This window comes from Aureobasidium pullulans (genome assembly GCF_000721785.1).
Source record: "Aureobasidium pullulans EXF-150 unplaced genomic scaffold scaffold_28, whole genome shotgun sequence".
Taxonomy (NCBI): domain Eukaryota; kingdom Fungi; phylum Ascomycota; class Dothideomycetes; order Dothideales; family Saccotheciaceae; genus Aureobasidium; species Aureobasidium pullulans.
Window position 1 is genome coordinate 20,541 of NW_021941048.1, and position 14,328 is coordinate 34,868.

At 48.3% G+C, this 14,328-nt stretch overlaps 6 protein-coding genes across 6 annotated transcripts; 1 reads left to right on the forward strand and 5 right to left on the reverse strand.

Annotated features, from left to right (window-relative positions):
• Positions 1–186: 186 nt before the first annotated feature.
• M438DRAFT_327071 (uncharacterized protein) lies at positions 187–4,747 on the reverse strand. The gene is made up of 3 exons (XM_029903154.1): positions 4,640–4,747; positions 4,368–4,584; positions 187–4,312 (listed from the first exon to the last, which is right to left on the reverse strand). Exons 1-3 carry the CDS (start codon positions 4,679–4,681, stop codon positions 378–380), a joined length of 4,194 nt encoding a protein of 1,397 aa, XP_029756131.1. The 5' UTR covers positions 4,682–4,747; the 3' UTR covers positions 187–377.
• A 645-nt stretch (positions 4,748–5,392) lies between these two features.
• M438DRAFT_327072 (uncharacterized protein) lies at positions 5,393–7,882 on the reverse strand. Its single transcript, XM_029903155.1, has 6 exons — positions 7,787–7,882; positions 7,176–7,731; positions 6,826–7,121; positions 6,335–6,769; positions 6,025–6,260; positions 5,393–5,906 (listed from the first exon to the last, which is right to left on the reverse strand). Exons 1-6 carry the CDS (start codon positions 7,826–7,828, stop codon positions 5,450–5,452), a joined length of 2,022 nt encoding a protein of 673 aa, XP_029756132.1. The 5' UTR covers positions 7,829–7,882; the 3' UTR covers positions 5,393–5,449.
• A 687-nt stretch (positions 7,883–8,569) lies between these two features.
• Positions 8,570–9,181, reverse strand: M438DRAFT_349215 (uncharacterized protein). Its single transcript, XM_029906342.1, has 3 exons — positions 9,156–9,181; positions 8,951–9,068; positions 8,570–8,893 (listed from the first exon to the last, which is right to left on the reverse strand). The coding sequence occupies exons 2-3, from the start codon at positions 8,971–8,973 to the stop codon at positions 8,581–8,583; spliced, it is 336 nt and encodes a 111-aa protein (XP_029756133.1). The 5' UTR covers positions 8,974–9,068; positions 9,156–9,181; the 3' UTR covers positions 8,570–8,580.
• Positions 9,182–9,456: 275 nt separating this feature from the next.
• M438DRAFT_409034 (uncharacterized protein) lies at positions 9,457–10,886 on the reverse strand (the record flags this gene model as incomplete). Its single annotated transcript, XM_029909994.1, has 4 exons — positions 10,210–10,886; positions 9,947–10,158; positions 9,718–9,893; positions 9,457–9,620 (listed from the first exon to the last, which is right to left on the reverse strand). The coding sequence occupies exons 1-4, from the start codon at positions 10,798–10,800 to the stop codon at positions 9,457–9,459; spliced, it is 1,143 nt and encodes a 380-aa protein (XP_029756134.1). The 5' UTR covers positions 10,801–10,886.
• A 292-nt stretch (positions 10,887–11,178) lies between these two features.
• On the reverse strand, positions 11,179–12,246 carry M438DRAFT_349216 (uncharacterized protein). Its single transcript, XM_029906343.1, has one exon. It carries the CDS (start codon positions 12,084–12,086, stop codon positions 11,331–11,333), a length of 756 nt encoding a protein of 251 aa, XP_029756135.1. The 5' UTR covers positions 12,087–12,246; the 3' UTR covers positions 11,179–11,330.
• A 562-nt stretch (positions 12,247–12,808) lies between these two features.
• M438DRAFT_368973 (uncharacterized protein) lies at positions 12,809–13,259 on the forward strand (the record flags this gene model as incomplete). Its single annotated transcript, XM_029908075.1, has 3 exons — positions 12,809–12,921; positions 12,977–13,026; positions 13,082–13,259. 3 exons carry the CDS (start codon positions 12,809–12,811, stop codon positions 13,177–13,179), a joined length of 261 nt encoding a protein of 86 aa, XP_029756136.1. The 3' UTR covers positions 13,180–13,259.
• Between the last annotated feature and the right edge of the window lie 1,069 nt (positions 13,260–14,328).

The following is a 14,328-nucleotide window of genomic DNA, read 5'->3' on the forward strand; positions in this document are numbered from 1 at the left end:
GCAAGCACCAAAAGTACCTACATCGATGCAAGAAAAACCAAAAAAATACGCACACATCAGCCTCGGTGTGAATCGAGCACGTTGGATACATTCGAGTAAAAGGGTTTCTCTTTTTTTCTTTCTTTTTTTTCTTTTTTTTGAGCCAAAAAACGAGAAAATGTGCGCGAAACGCAATTGTAAAAATTTGGATTGAACTCCTATCTTTTGAAGATAATTCAGAGGGGTTATAAATGTCTCCGCGAATACTTGAGGGATTTAATTCTCACAAAAACACAACAACACAACAACACACAACATATTTCTAGATCTTGTGCTATTACTGTATCTTGCACGCCTCACTACGCCTTTGCAAGCCCACGCCCACATTTCTTCCAGCACTACTCCAAAAACCCCGTCAATGCATCAACACCTTGTATCGCAACACCCAAATGCCAAGGTACATTCCCAGCCTCACACCCGGGCACACTTCTGATTTTCCCGAGTAAGCCCAAGCCCCTGAACCAGACCAGACATTCCTTAAGCACGGTTTCCGGGGCCCGTTGCGTGAGCCATGAGGGCGTGCCATCCAACAGGCGCGGGGGCATGACATCCATGAGATCCACAGCCAATGATGGAAAATTGGCAGAAGGATCAGTGCCAGCAGAGGAGGAAGAGCCACGTTTAAGAAGTAACCCAGAAGCCAGTGGGCGGGAAAGAGTGGTGCTGCGCGTGCAAGAGAAGGGCATAAGGACACCCCACGTTTCATCCGTGTTGTCGATGAGAAAAGCATCTGGATCAGGCATTTGCTGCTGCTGGCTTTCCAGCACTGTTTGCTGCGGTGTTTCCCCAGCAGTAGGTGTGGTTCCCTGCGCTCCACCCTCTGGACTCGTAAATGCTGATGCCTGTGGTGTAGCCGCCGGTGTCATGAATGCCGCTTGTCCTTGTCCCGCTACATCGGTATTCGCACCCACCTGCAGTGAAGGCGAGATATCCACATCCAAGAGCGCGATACTCCAAGTTTCGGAAGGTCTTTCGCGCCAGATGCGTTTTTCCCAGTCGCGCATGACGCCGGCGCGGGCGACGAAGATGCGCCAGTGTGAGGTGCGGGTGAGTGCTAATGTTGTATCCCTGAGTTCATTCAGCACGACTCTGCCGTCCGTGTTGCTGAGGCAGTAGGAAGCGCGGTATTGATGGCGGCCAGTGTTGTCCGTCCAAGCTGCGCTGAGCCATGAATTATCGGCATTGACGGCATAAGCCAAATGCAAAATTTGAGCTTCTTCGAGGAGATTTCTGGGGGTGCGTTCCGTGAGTGCGAAATTGATTTTGCGGCTGGGAGGAGTTGCGAGATGGATGCTTGGGGATGAGGATTTGTGCCAGGCAGAATTTTGATTGTTCTTTTCCATTGCGGGGACGCGGTCGTAGATGAAAGAGGCGAGGGAGGCTAGCCAAATTTGATCTGGGACAATGAGTGCAGTTGGACACGCGATACGGCTCATCGGAATGATTTGCAAGATCAGTGGTGGTGGATCTTCGCGGTCGGAGGAGTATGCTATGAGCATAGCTTGAAAGCAGCCGCAGAGATATTTGGTCATGGACTCATCTTGGAAAGGATCGACCATGTAGATGATGATGGGGTCTTCAAGTTCAGCATCGTGGAGCAGATCACCGAGCGCATTGCATGCCGTCTGGATACCTTGAAGGATGTTGACAACCGAAGTCTCCCCATGCGACTTGTATGGCATCAATCCATCCTCATGCTCACTCGTCTCTCCGCCGACATGATGAAACCCGAACTTGCGGTTCTCATACGCCAGTCTAACATCATGCATGAAATCAGCGACAGCTTCACAAACTACGCCAGAATCAGGATATAGAGCAAATGCTACAACATCCTTTGGTCCATGTGCAGGCTCAAGACCGAGAGTCTCCCAGAAGCTGACAGCCGTAGGCTGCAACTCCCATCCTTGATTTGCTCGACGAACATGAACAGCTGGAGCAGGTATGGTGATTACTGAATTGACAGTACCAGGCCGTCGAGGTATGGGACGCTGTTGACTCTTGGCAGCGGCTGCGATGGCTTGTTCAGCGTGGTGTGCAGCCATTGCGCCGACTTTGGCAAAATCGCAATCTTGCGCCTTCTCAAAGACTTGCCTGAGAGCATCTTGAGCAGTATAATACACAGGCGACCCGACTGTAGGATTCATTGAGCTCTCGAGCGAAGAAGACGTAGAGAATGTACTCTGCTCAGCGACGAGTTGAGCAATATCAACCAGATCGTCAGCTGTAAAATCCAGGACAGACCAAATGTTCAAATCCTGATTTGATGGCAGTGTCTTCGAGGGTGTCCTCCACATGGAAAGATTATCAGAAAATTTGTGCTGTTGTTCTGTAATCCTGTTTCCAGATTCTTTTGCAGCAACCAGTTGATCAATGATGGGTCCAGGATCGGCCATTGCAGTTGCATCGGAAACAATACTCTCTACATCACTCTCAACGACTGATTCAGCAAGCAGTCTCGGTGTTGGACCCTCATCGGCAGAGATTCTTTTTCTTTTCCTAATGTCCAGAGATCGAAGGCTTCCTTCGACGGAAGAGATACTGTCAGAGTCCGAGTCCGACTCCTGGCTGGTCTCCAGCTCCGAGTCTTGGTAAGAAATATCGTCATCTCGAGGTGTGAACTTGGTGACAGCAACAGTGGCTCTTCCTTGAGACAAAGGCTTGACCATGCGTGTTCTAAACGGCTTTTCCGGAAGTGCGATACTATTAGACCGGTTCGCGTTTTCACTCTTTTTGGTAAGTTTACTGTCAAATTTGCCCAATGTCCTATATTTGGCATCAAAGTTGATGACATCTCCCTTGAAAACCACCGGAAGAAATGTGCTGTCGCGTCGCAGTCCGATAACGTTTGCTTCCCCTTCACCTGATGGTAAAAGTCTCTCCTTGATCTTGAGTGGACTGAGGGGTGGTGTAGAAGCGATCTCCTCTGGCACCTCCTCGACCTTGATATCTGAATCCTGCTTGTCCTGAATCTTGACAGGTTCTTCTGGTATGTTTTCCTCGGGCTCTAATTGTATAGGCGGTGGATGGTACATGTCGGGTTCCGGTTTTGGCGTAGGGTCCGGTAGAACATCCGTCATATCCTCAGGAGGTCCAGAAATTGTAGGCATTGCAGGCATCGCGTGGAGACCACCAGGGTTGTCAAAGAAGCTAAAATCAGCATCAGTCACGTCAGGATTACCAAACATCTCTTCGTCGACATCGTTGAACAAGTCATCGGTGCTGCCTTTGCGGTAATGTTCAGTATCGATGTCAACGTCGGAAGTGTTGCTATTCCTTCTCATATCTTGGTCTTGATCCTGGTCTGGGTTGTCCTCGGGCAGACCAGGTAATGCTTCGATTGGATTGTCGGAAACAATGACACTAGGTATCGACGGGTCTGCGCATATGATTGGTGGCACAGCATCAGGAGGGGTCGGGTATATGCCGTTCACACTGATCTGATCCTGGATACTACGCGAATATACAGGCGAGGTGACGGACAGATGATCGGATATCGGTTCGTCCGGCGGATTGTTGGCAACAGCAGTCTTGTCCTTTTCAGCCTGTAAAGTCTTCTTTTCCAAATCTGCACGCTCTTCCTGGCCAAGAAACCAAGACTCGGCTGTATTGAGGGGATCGTCGTAAGGGTTCTTCGAGTCGAACCATTGCATACTGTCGGTATCATGAATAGAAGGCGGAGACTGTCGTGAAGGGATTTCCAAGCACAGCGGGCCAGGCCACAAACACGCGACTTGTTCGGAGGAGGTGGATGATCGCAGACTGACGCGTAACCAAGATTCGTCATGCGGCAGACTCGACTGGCGTAATTTCGTAGTCGCATTATCTTTCCAAGAATCGTCTTTTGCTCTACGACTGAGACGCATACGCGCTTCTCTCCGGGCTTGGTATGGAGGGGCGTCGTCGTTCAAGGCGAGGTCGGAAAGCGACGATGCGATGGTGGCAGGGGTTCCCGAAGGAGCGAGTATTACGTTTGTACCGTCTTTTTCAGAAGCAGTAGATAGTCCCGTGTTGGAGGCGTGAGGTAGGAGAGCGAGTGTGCCTTGACTGGTCATTTGCGCGCGAAGTGACAGCAGTTGGTAGTCGCCCTCGGTCGGGATAATCCAGGTCAGATGTCCAACTCGTACTGCGCCACATAGCGTCGAGAGCGAGATTGAAAGTGAAGCCTCTACAGCAGCAAGAAACATGGTGAAGATGTGTTGGTTCTGCATGACGTTCTTAGGATCGTTGTTGGCGCGTGTCAGGAGCGCGGCCTCGAGGCGTCCTTGTTGATGCACTGTATATCGCCCTGTCAGCAAGAATATTAACACGTCCTCAAGACAAAGTCTCACCCTTCCATCCCACCTCTTTCATGTATTCGTCAGCTGCTTTGAAGCCTCCAAAGACGCAGACCTTCTTCTGCGCCACAGCTGACTGAACCAGCACCTTTCGTTGTCGCAAGCCGAGGAGAAGATCATTTCGCAGCTCGAGGTCGTCCCAGAGTCCCTTGTCGCCATCTGTCGCGTCCTGGTGGCTGTAGATGAGGTAGTCGATGTGCGAATAGCCTTCCTGTTGACACTCTGTCAGCCCCTCTGCCCCTCTTTTGTGGTATACATCAACATACTACAGCCTGAAGATTGGTCCAGCACGACTTGAGAAAGTCCATGACATTGTTCCTGCCAGCAACATGGGCTGCTTCACGAAGACTGAGATGTTGCGACGATCGAGGCCTGCAAGTCGCAAGTCGCAACCGTCAAGGTCGTGGTTTATCTCCGAGGCCAAGTCCAGCCAATCACTCCATCTGTGCTCGGGCCACCTTTTGTGGGGTATCGCTGCACCACCTCTGTCTTTCTCGGATTCGCCGACCACTAGGAACAACCATTCTTGTTTGCTAGAACTTGTCAGACTCGATATCATGCTCGTTGAGGCTGTATCCCACAGCTCGCACCCATCAACCATGTCTTTGGTCCTTTGTTGGGATGCTATCCATCTGTTCAAGTACCATGACTCGGCTGCTCTTGCCTTTCTCGGAGTTTTGTCGCATGACCTGCACGACAATCTTGGTTCGTCAATCTTCTCCGAGTCATCATCATATCCAGCATGCCCCCTTCATCACTTCCATCGTCTTGTAGTATCTCGCATGCAAGGACTAGAAATCACTTTTCAGCATGATGGAAACTATCACCCGAATCGTATTCAAGATTGCGAGAATACACAACAGAATGTTCGAAATCTGGACCGCGCCATTGACTCTAGACTCGAGAAGGCCATGTTCATAATGATATCCATCGCGTCTTCCTAGATATCAATCTTATTTGATTATGAAAGACTCTACTTCTTTCTTCACGGAGATGAGGCTTTCTAGAATAATGAAAGTGTCTGATATGACCAGATGTGGCAAATGGTGAATCAAAAGATCGAATACCCTAGCTCTCTACTGCTCCCCAGCCGAGAACAATTCCGGCATATTGAACTCCGCATCCAACAAATCCATATGCAAAAAATCCGTCAACGGCCTATTGTTACCAGCAAGACTGCACAAGAACGCAGACAAGGCATCTTGATCATGCCCCTGCTGCCCCATCATCCCCTCCATACCCTCAAACCCTTGCACACCAGTAACTCCAGTCTCCGCAGATGGCAGTGATAATGTTCCGTCTCCCCTTCTATGCCATCCATTAAGTGTTCGTTGCGAATTTATGAATGCGGCGGCGACTTGGGTGAATGCTGCGCATACGTCGTGTAAACGGCGTGCTGCTGGGGAAAGGGCTTTTACGTGATTCAACGCCGCCACGGTTTCTTGGAGTAGTTGTAATTCGGAAGGTGCGGATGTGGCGATGGCGTGGATGAAAATTACCGTGAAAGGCGTGAAGGATGGATATAACAAAATCCTAGAAAAAAAAAAACTCCTATTAGCTAAACATCCTTGGTGAAACAACAGCGAGGAAGTAGGCAAGTGTAAAAACAATCAAGTGGTAAAAAATCGGAATAGGGGATAAGAAAACTCACCAATTCACATATTCCGCCTGCTGAGGCACGCTGCGGTTCCGAAATTGCGCAAAACACTTCAAGTGATTTTCCAAGCCTAATCTGGCAGCTTCATAGCATTTGGGGCTGATTTCGGTGGCGGTGGTGGTGAGGGATTGGGCGCGGTGGATCACGGTCAACACGGAATAACAGACGAAATCGGCCGAATGCGCCATCCCTATCAATCGCTCTTGATAGTATGCACCCGTAAAATCGATCTGTTGGATTTTTCGAAAACGTCAGTGATATGCGTGTTGATGAGGACGGAAAGAAGGGGTAGAGAAAAACTTACGGATAGGAGTTGATTTCTAAGAGCGTTGACTTGAGAGGAGAGTTCCTCAATCGCCGCCGCCCGCTCATCCACCCCCGCCTCGATAGCAGAAGCAGAATACAACCTCTCATAAACCTGCCCCTGCAATCTGGCAAACAGAATCGTATCCAAAGACATCAGATCCCAAGGTCTCTGCTGCGGATGCGTCGACGGAGTGAAAAACTCGGCATCGATATCCGAATCGTTGAAATTGGAGCCGCGGCCTAGGTTCAGAGATAGGTTTTTATCCAGCATGTAGAGTTGCCAGAACAGGTGGCGTTTGATGTCGGCGGTTTCGCGGGGTTCGTGGGAGAGGGTGGATTTGCGGTGGAAACCGAGGGTGTGGCATTGGGTTGCTGCTGCGGAGAGGAAGGTCCAGGAGAGGGAGAGTTTGCATTCTTCTTGCGCTTTGATGGCCTGGCAAAAATGTTAAATGAGTCAAAATAACAATGGCGGTAGAGAGCGAATCTTACACCTATGAGAAGAGCTTGGATATTTGGCAATACGGGGATGGTAAGTGTTTCGAACTTTTCAAGTCCAGCGCAGAATCTCGTCTCGCAGAGGTCGATGATCGCTTGTGCGTCGTATTCGCGGAGCGCAGGGTCCTGCTGGGCCCAATAGTCTCGGATGACGAAGTAAAGAAAGCCGTAGAAAAATGTCATTGAACCTGCGGGCGGTGGTTCAAGTGGGAAATAAACCTTCTGGCAGAGTGATTCGAATTGTGAGACGCCTTTGTAAGAAAATGCGACCAATGATAGTGATGGGTTTGCTGTGTCATATGGCTAAGCGAATTGTCTTCTGAGTGCGTTCAATGGTGATTTACCTTTTGCTCTGTTTATAAGGGCGATGACGAGCGGAGCAGGGGGAAGCTCGTCTTGGCTCATGAGGTCGAGCTTGATTCTTGTGCTGAGGTGCGTCTCATGGGTTCGCGATAGAGCTTCATGACGCTTCAAGCTATCTTTCAATAATGACAGAGCACTTGATAACTCATTCGATGCTGTGCCAACGACTGCTGTTGCTGTGACATCGGCAAGCTGACCTGCTTGTATTGTCTGATTGCCGAATGATGATTCTCCTTCATAGATCGAGATGGATTTATCCGACTGAGTAGATCCATTGACGACTTCTGCCTTGTACGATGCAGGTCGAGGGGTCGACGCAGCAGAGTGTTGCGATAATTGTTTCAGACTGCTTTCAATTCCTTGCAGTCGTTCCTGAATCAGAGCAATCTGTCTTTCATACTGGCTAGTGACCACAATACGAGGCCTATGCTCTGCTGCACGTGCGGCTGCAGCTTGACAAGTAATACCAAGCGTCTGACAACTTGCACAAGGAATTTGCTTGTCACATTTGATCTTCCTCAATCGACAATTCTCACACTGCGAAAGCCGTCAGTCTCAACTCACCGTGTCGCGTTTGCTACAATGAACTGACGGCTTTTTGCAGGAAAGAGCGAGGAGCTTCACTACCAGACATGAATAGCAATTTGGTATGGATGAGAGTGACCTTCCATAAATTACTGAATGGTCTTGTAGCAATCGAAGATGAAATCAATGGAATGAAGATGGCGGACGCGAGTCGGAGAGCTCGGCGATAAAAAGTGGGGCTGAAGGCGTCATGGCTTGGCATGTTTGCGACACACTTGACCACCGTCTTTGCAACTTCCTTTCTTCGATCCTTCTATCAGCAAGCTCAAGGGAACGTGTCGCGCCTATCAACATACAGTCCATGAGATTTGAGAGTCTTTTGTCACTTCGTTGATTCCGCTATAAGGTCTACTGTTCTGTTATGCGATCAAGCACATTGCCAATAGGCTACGATGGCTGTGTTTGTACTCAGAATGTCAAGGGAAGATATTGTAGCTTCATGCTAATATCTTCCCTTGGCTCCGACTAATCACAAGTCAATAAAGAGGTAACGAAAACTTCGTGGTAGGGAGTAGAAGCGCTGAGTGATATATATCCTGACCACAACCATCGCCGACACGACTGTGACTAACCTCAGAGCTTCGGACGGATCTTCACCACCGTTTTTCCATCATATTGTCAGTGGGCCTTTGATGCACGATTAATTGCAAGTCTCCTCGCCTATATTCTCATCCTCTGCCAAACGCAAGACCCATCGAAGTGACTATTGAAGATGGGTAGGAGACTCTTGAAATATTATACCGAACTTCGAACACTCTTATCCATGCTCTTGTCTCCTCTTGATCGAATCCTCCATTTTTCTTAAAGCAAAATCATCAGTACCAATGAAATAATACAAAGCCCTCCATTCACTTTCCCAAACATCGAGTTCCATAGCCATTGCACACACATCAACCACACCGCCACTCTCGATAACACTTTTGCTTTGAGGTTTTGATTGACGTGCGCAGATTGCTTAGACTTTCTTCTCCTGATCAAAATCGCTTGTATAAAGCGGAAGAAGATGAAAGCGCTGATCAATACATTCGAGAGAATAGTGTGTTTTCTGTTGAATGTGGTTGGAGAAGGGATGGGCATGTGTTGGAGATTACTGTGGTTGTGACGGAATGATTTGCTAGAGAAAGTGTTAGAAGGAAAGTTGCAAGAATGGTTAGCTAGCGGATTGTCTTACAGGGCTAGAATCGCTTTGATCATGTTATGTTGATACCCAAGCCGTCCTCGCAACGAGCGGAAAAATGCTGACAATTGCGTTTCCGATGCCAATTTGGAATTCGTGAATTCTTGATATCCTTATCACTTCATCAGTCTTCTTGATTTGCAAAGGCCTCGATCCTTGCAAAGCATAGAGAAATGTGAATACGGTTTTTAGGACTCACCATCAACGATTTCCCAAGTCGAGGCCGCAACACTCGCATCACTCAAACAAGTCAACTCAAGCTCCAATCTCAATCCCTTGAGCACAGTATCATTAGCTAGAATACCATTCCAATCAGGGAATGAGCGGTATGATGTTGCTAGAGAGCAATTCGCTGCTATGTTCCAGAGTCTAAATCTCTGTGATAGCGTTGGAGAGTACTCGAGTACCCAAGTCGCAGCTTCGTTCGTTGAGGCGATAGTGCTTTTAATAGCTGTCAGTAGGGAATCGCGTCTGATAATTTGGGTGATTTGGTGTGGTGTTTACCTGACTGTCCACCGAATGCCGTCATTTTGTGGATCGATGGGGTTATCGACGTACATGAAGTTCACACGGTCGACTATACTCGGCACACCTACTTCGACGGCGAGATATCTTCCACTATCTCCACTGCTGATGTAGATGAGCTCGTTATCTCGGAGGAAACCTTCAGCATGATCAGAGGTGTGAGCTTTTCGGAAAGTCCATGGTGCTGATGAAGTGACGTCAGTACGATCTTGGACAACAAAGGTGCGTTGACGCACAGGTATATCTGATAGAATCTCTTAGACTCGCGCGTGACGTGGTTTCCTCGGCGGATTCTGTATCGTTCAGGGGTCGAAATAGGTTCATTTTGTCGTCCCAGGTCCAGTCGTCTGTGTAGAGGAACCCGGCTCCTTGTAAGTACAGGCTTTTTGGTGTGTCTGGCATAATGGCATATCTGAGTTGGTGTTAGTAGTCTGTGATGGACAACAGGAGATTGAATGAGATTACCTTGAGATTGCGTAGTCAGTGACGAGAGTTTGTGGTTTAGTGATGCCACGCAGAAATCGTCTAGTATCTGCAGGAAGGTATCGTAAGTTCCAGTTTCCTCCAGCAGCTCGCTCGGAAATCGGATAAGTAAAGCTGAGGACAACAAAGACCAAAGCCAAAGAAATGGTGATCCGAAGCAGAACTCGAGAGACGGCGCCACCAAAAGTCCATACCTGGAGATGTCAGCGGTGTCCTGTTGTTCTCAGTCGGTTGTGCAGACGAACTAGGGTTCGACTCTTATCTCCCAGTCTCTGCCAGAAGTCGAGTAATTGATCTAACTGGTGGAGGATCATCGTAATGATCCAGTTCGAGTCTTGACATCCGAGCAGGAAGGAAATGGCGAGCATACTATCGAGACAAATTGTTCTTGTCAAAACGTTTGACTGAGCTTTGTCTCGACCAATCATGGTTGTAGCCAGTGCAATAGTATAGAAGAGTTCACCAAGCGTTGCAGCAGTCTGTGCCGGTGATAGATGCTCATGTCCGCTATCGAAAAGCAGAACAGGGACAAGAAACGCGATCACCATCAGACCATACATCATTCTGCGTTTCTGAACAGATACCACATGGCAGTACGTAAGGGATGTCCATACCAACAGCCGTAAATACTCGACGGCCACAGCGAATGACTGCAGTGACTCAGCCGAGTTATTGGATCCAACAAGCAGAGATAGAGGAGGGATGTCTTCCACTACCGTCTGTCCACGGGAGACAAATGTTGTCAATGTGGTGTAGATATGCTCATATTCAGGGTCGACCTCGGTCCTTCGAGTGGCGAGGAATGCGAGGAAGGACAAAATTGGAAAAGCAGACATGTTCAAAGAAGCGAGGGTCGCGAAAGAGAGAGACGAGCAGATTGACTGACTTGTTCATTACCCAACACAACGACAGTGCCGATTGGTTTGCCGGCTGTATCTCCTAGATACATGACGGATGTCGAAGGATTGGCTGGATTTCGCGGAAATTTAGCAGATGAAGCCCAAAGCTTCGCTATATTACTACCTACCTAAACGATGCAAACTTTCTTGGCAGGCTATCTGATCGCGATTTGCGGGTCTCGGACCACGATCTGGATAAAATTCCATCCGGTGGAGATATAACAGGCGGATTTTCGGTGTATAGTTGTTCGTACATATCCACTAGGAAAAGCCACCGGTACATCTAAATTGACGAATTAGGAGACAATCTCGACTCAGAACAATTGCGCGGCCACTGCAAAGAGAAACCAATCTTCGAGAGTTGAGCCGTCAAGTCGAACTTGCACCGATGCCCTAGAGACATTCAAGATGAATGGTAAGAAGATTGGGCAGAGCAATAAAAAAATGCTGTGATGAGCATGATCCATCTACAGATCATTCTGACCAATATCATCATAAGATGCGATGATGTTGGTAAGGAAGTCTTTCCAGTATTTCTCCAGAAGACTGACCACATCTTCATAGACACGTGGAGGTTGATCGTGGCCAAGACGGACGGCCCATCTCCATTTCCAGGTTTCTGTGAAGTCGTCCTTGCACCAACACAACCATGAGCCACCACCAGTACCACCTGCGACATCACCCATGCCGATGGCTACAGCAACCTCGTAGTCCAGCAGATCCAAGAATGGCTCGGCTTTCATCTCCTCGGCAGAGAGATAATTGCCTTTGAGGGATGCGAGAGGAGAGCTCAGTCCATTGAAGGCATGCGGGATATACATTGCATTGGTCTTGGGTAGTCCTGGTCCAGTTAAGCCATCCGTAAGTACGCAAAGTTGCTTGAAATCTTCAGGCAAACTCAGAGGTCGCCACTCGGATGGTACATGGTTTTGCAAGCATTCTTCGATCTCGGCAAGAAGTTGCAGTCGTCTGTCTCCGGGAAGTGGAGGCTCGGTGCCATCGGAAAGTAGGGAATAAAAGTCGCTCAAAGTGTTGATCGAGTCAGGAAGTGAATCCCATTCCTCCACGGCGACAAGCTCGAGATCCTCTAGTTCAGTGCTGTCAGGTGACACTTCGACGATTTCGAACAGTTTGGCGAGATTGTTCCTGTTCAGTTGGATCACTCGAGAGCGGTAATGCTCGAAGGCGTCGCGTAGTTCGGCTTCGACGAATTCGAGAGACATGTTGGAAGGTGGGGTCCGTGAGGTTAGTCTGGACAGTTGTCTCAATCAAAGTCGCAGACAGACTGCATAGGGGTACGGGCCGGGTTTATAGCATTCATTCTTGGCGTGTAGGATGCCCTGTGAGATGTTGAAATCGAGTCAGAACCTGTGAAGCGACAATTAGGCCCCGCACAGATGAGATAGATTGGCTTAGATATGAGCGATGTCAATGCCTCGGTACAAATGTGGGGCTACCTCTTGAACCTCCTTCCTATAGCGCCTTTCCGAAGTTCACCCGGCTCATCTGTGTTCTCGTTTCTGAGAATCCCAAAGCCCAGTCCACGCAGTGTCTGCAATTGTTTACTCTATGTGTAATTGGTTCACTAGCTTCATGGATATGCAACTCTGATGGCCTATCATCCATCATCGGACTCGCTTGCCAGTATTGCTCTCATCTGGTGAAACAGCACGAGTCTTCTTAGAAGAGGCATTGTATGGATGCTTCGCCGCTGCAATCCGAACGCACGTAGATTAATTCGCCTGGTTAGCTCAAAAGACGAAGGATTTGGCAATTCCACCAACAAGCAATTTCTTCGCTATGATGAACGAAGTTGCCGAATAATCCTTTGCTCTGTACCAAGCCGCTCTTGACCGGCAAAAAGGTAGCCAGAATATGTTATAACTATCAGTCGTCCCCGAATCTTGATCTACCATCCAACAATCATTCCTCACGATATTCCAAGATGAGACTTTCTATCATCGTTGCCAGCCTGTTGCCTTTGGCTTTTGCCAGCGTCATTCCCGAAGTTGAGACTGTTGAACTTGACGCTCGCGGCGACAGTGGCTGCTATCCCTTGTATGTTTTCCCCAATGGTTGATCTCCTCTCTTGCCTTTTCTAACGTGTCTACAGCCAAGCTCCCAATTGCTGCATCAACTACGCTGTCTGCCAATGCAAGGATGGTAAGTTCAAAGGTCAACTCCGCAGTCCATGAACTCTGTGATTGATATCCTCCAGGTAAGGCTTACCAGTTCAACCAAGACCAAGGTGGTTGTCAACCTCCATGGGGCTTCTTGGCCAACCGCGTCACGCAGCTGCCGGGCTACTGCTGTTAAGACAGGACAAGATCGCGTTGCAGGGAGCAAATTGAGCAGTGAATTGGAGAGAAGCAGTCAGTGATCTGGAGAGTTCGGCGATACGTACAAATGACTCAATGGAAAATTATACATCCGCAAATTCTCAACTGTTCAGAAGCCATAAATTGACTGTTGCCATCATCATCCATGTCATCAGTTGATAAGTGGGCGAACAATCGAAACTTCACGGATGTTGATCTCGGTATATGGTCACGTTCAATGCTTGGGAAATATTGGCTTTGCATTAGTGTTTGGAAAACAAGCGAAGCCAAGGATTCCACTTTGATTCCCTCTGTAGGATTCGAGCGTGCATGGGTCACCACATATTCAGATGATTGCTCTGAATGTCCTGTCTACTCGATATGATTCGATTATCGGAAAGCCGTTCCAGATGACTCAACCTGCATTAGTTGCTTTGCTGTAATCCTATAGCACCAACAAGAGCAATTTCTGTGTGTCAATGCTCTGCGGAAGGATTCTCATGGCTTGCAATAGTTAAATCATGCTTCGCTGCACATACCAATGCTTCCTTCATGCACACATAACGATGAAGAAAGCAATGCTGAGCTCCAATCGCTCTGAACAAAGTGTCGAGGCGCAGAATCTATTTGCAGTCTCCATTCCCCTCCTTGAGCCGAGAACCATCATACAATCAATTCAGACCGGTTGTATTATCAAATCGCTTCCATACATCGAGGACCGTCAGTATGTCAACAATCATTCTTGAACATGCAGAGCGAGCGAAATAGACGTTGAAGAGAAGGAGTCGGCGCTCACAAGGAAAGTGCCAATCGAGCTGCCCCAAAAGTTATCAGATCTTGGGTTCAATCATTCTTGGGCTTTGACATGAGCTGGTTGAGCCTGCCAATCTTGCTTTCTTGTTGACCGGCTTCCGATCCGGTCCACCATTGCATGCTTCGCCATCTCCACATCAATATTCCGCAATACAAGTTCAAGCATCACATGACAATGATCTGATCCATCCATCATTTTGCCAATTTGACCTTGATTCGTTTCCTTCCACGATATGTTATCACACCAAGCTTGGCTACATCTTACGATCCTACAACTAGCGTAGTTCCTATATTCTTCTCTTCTCGGATGATAGAAGCATGTTGATTGGTCACG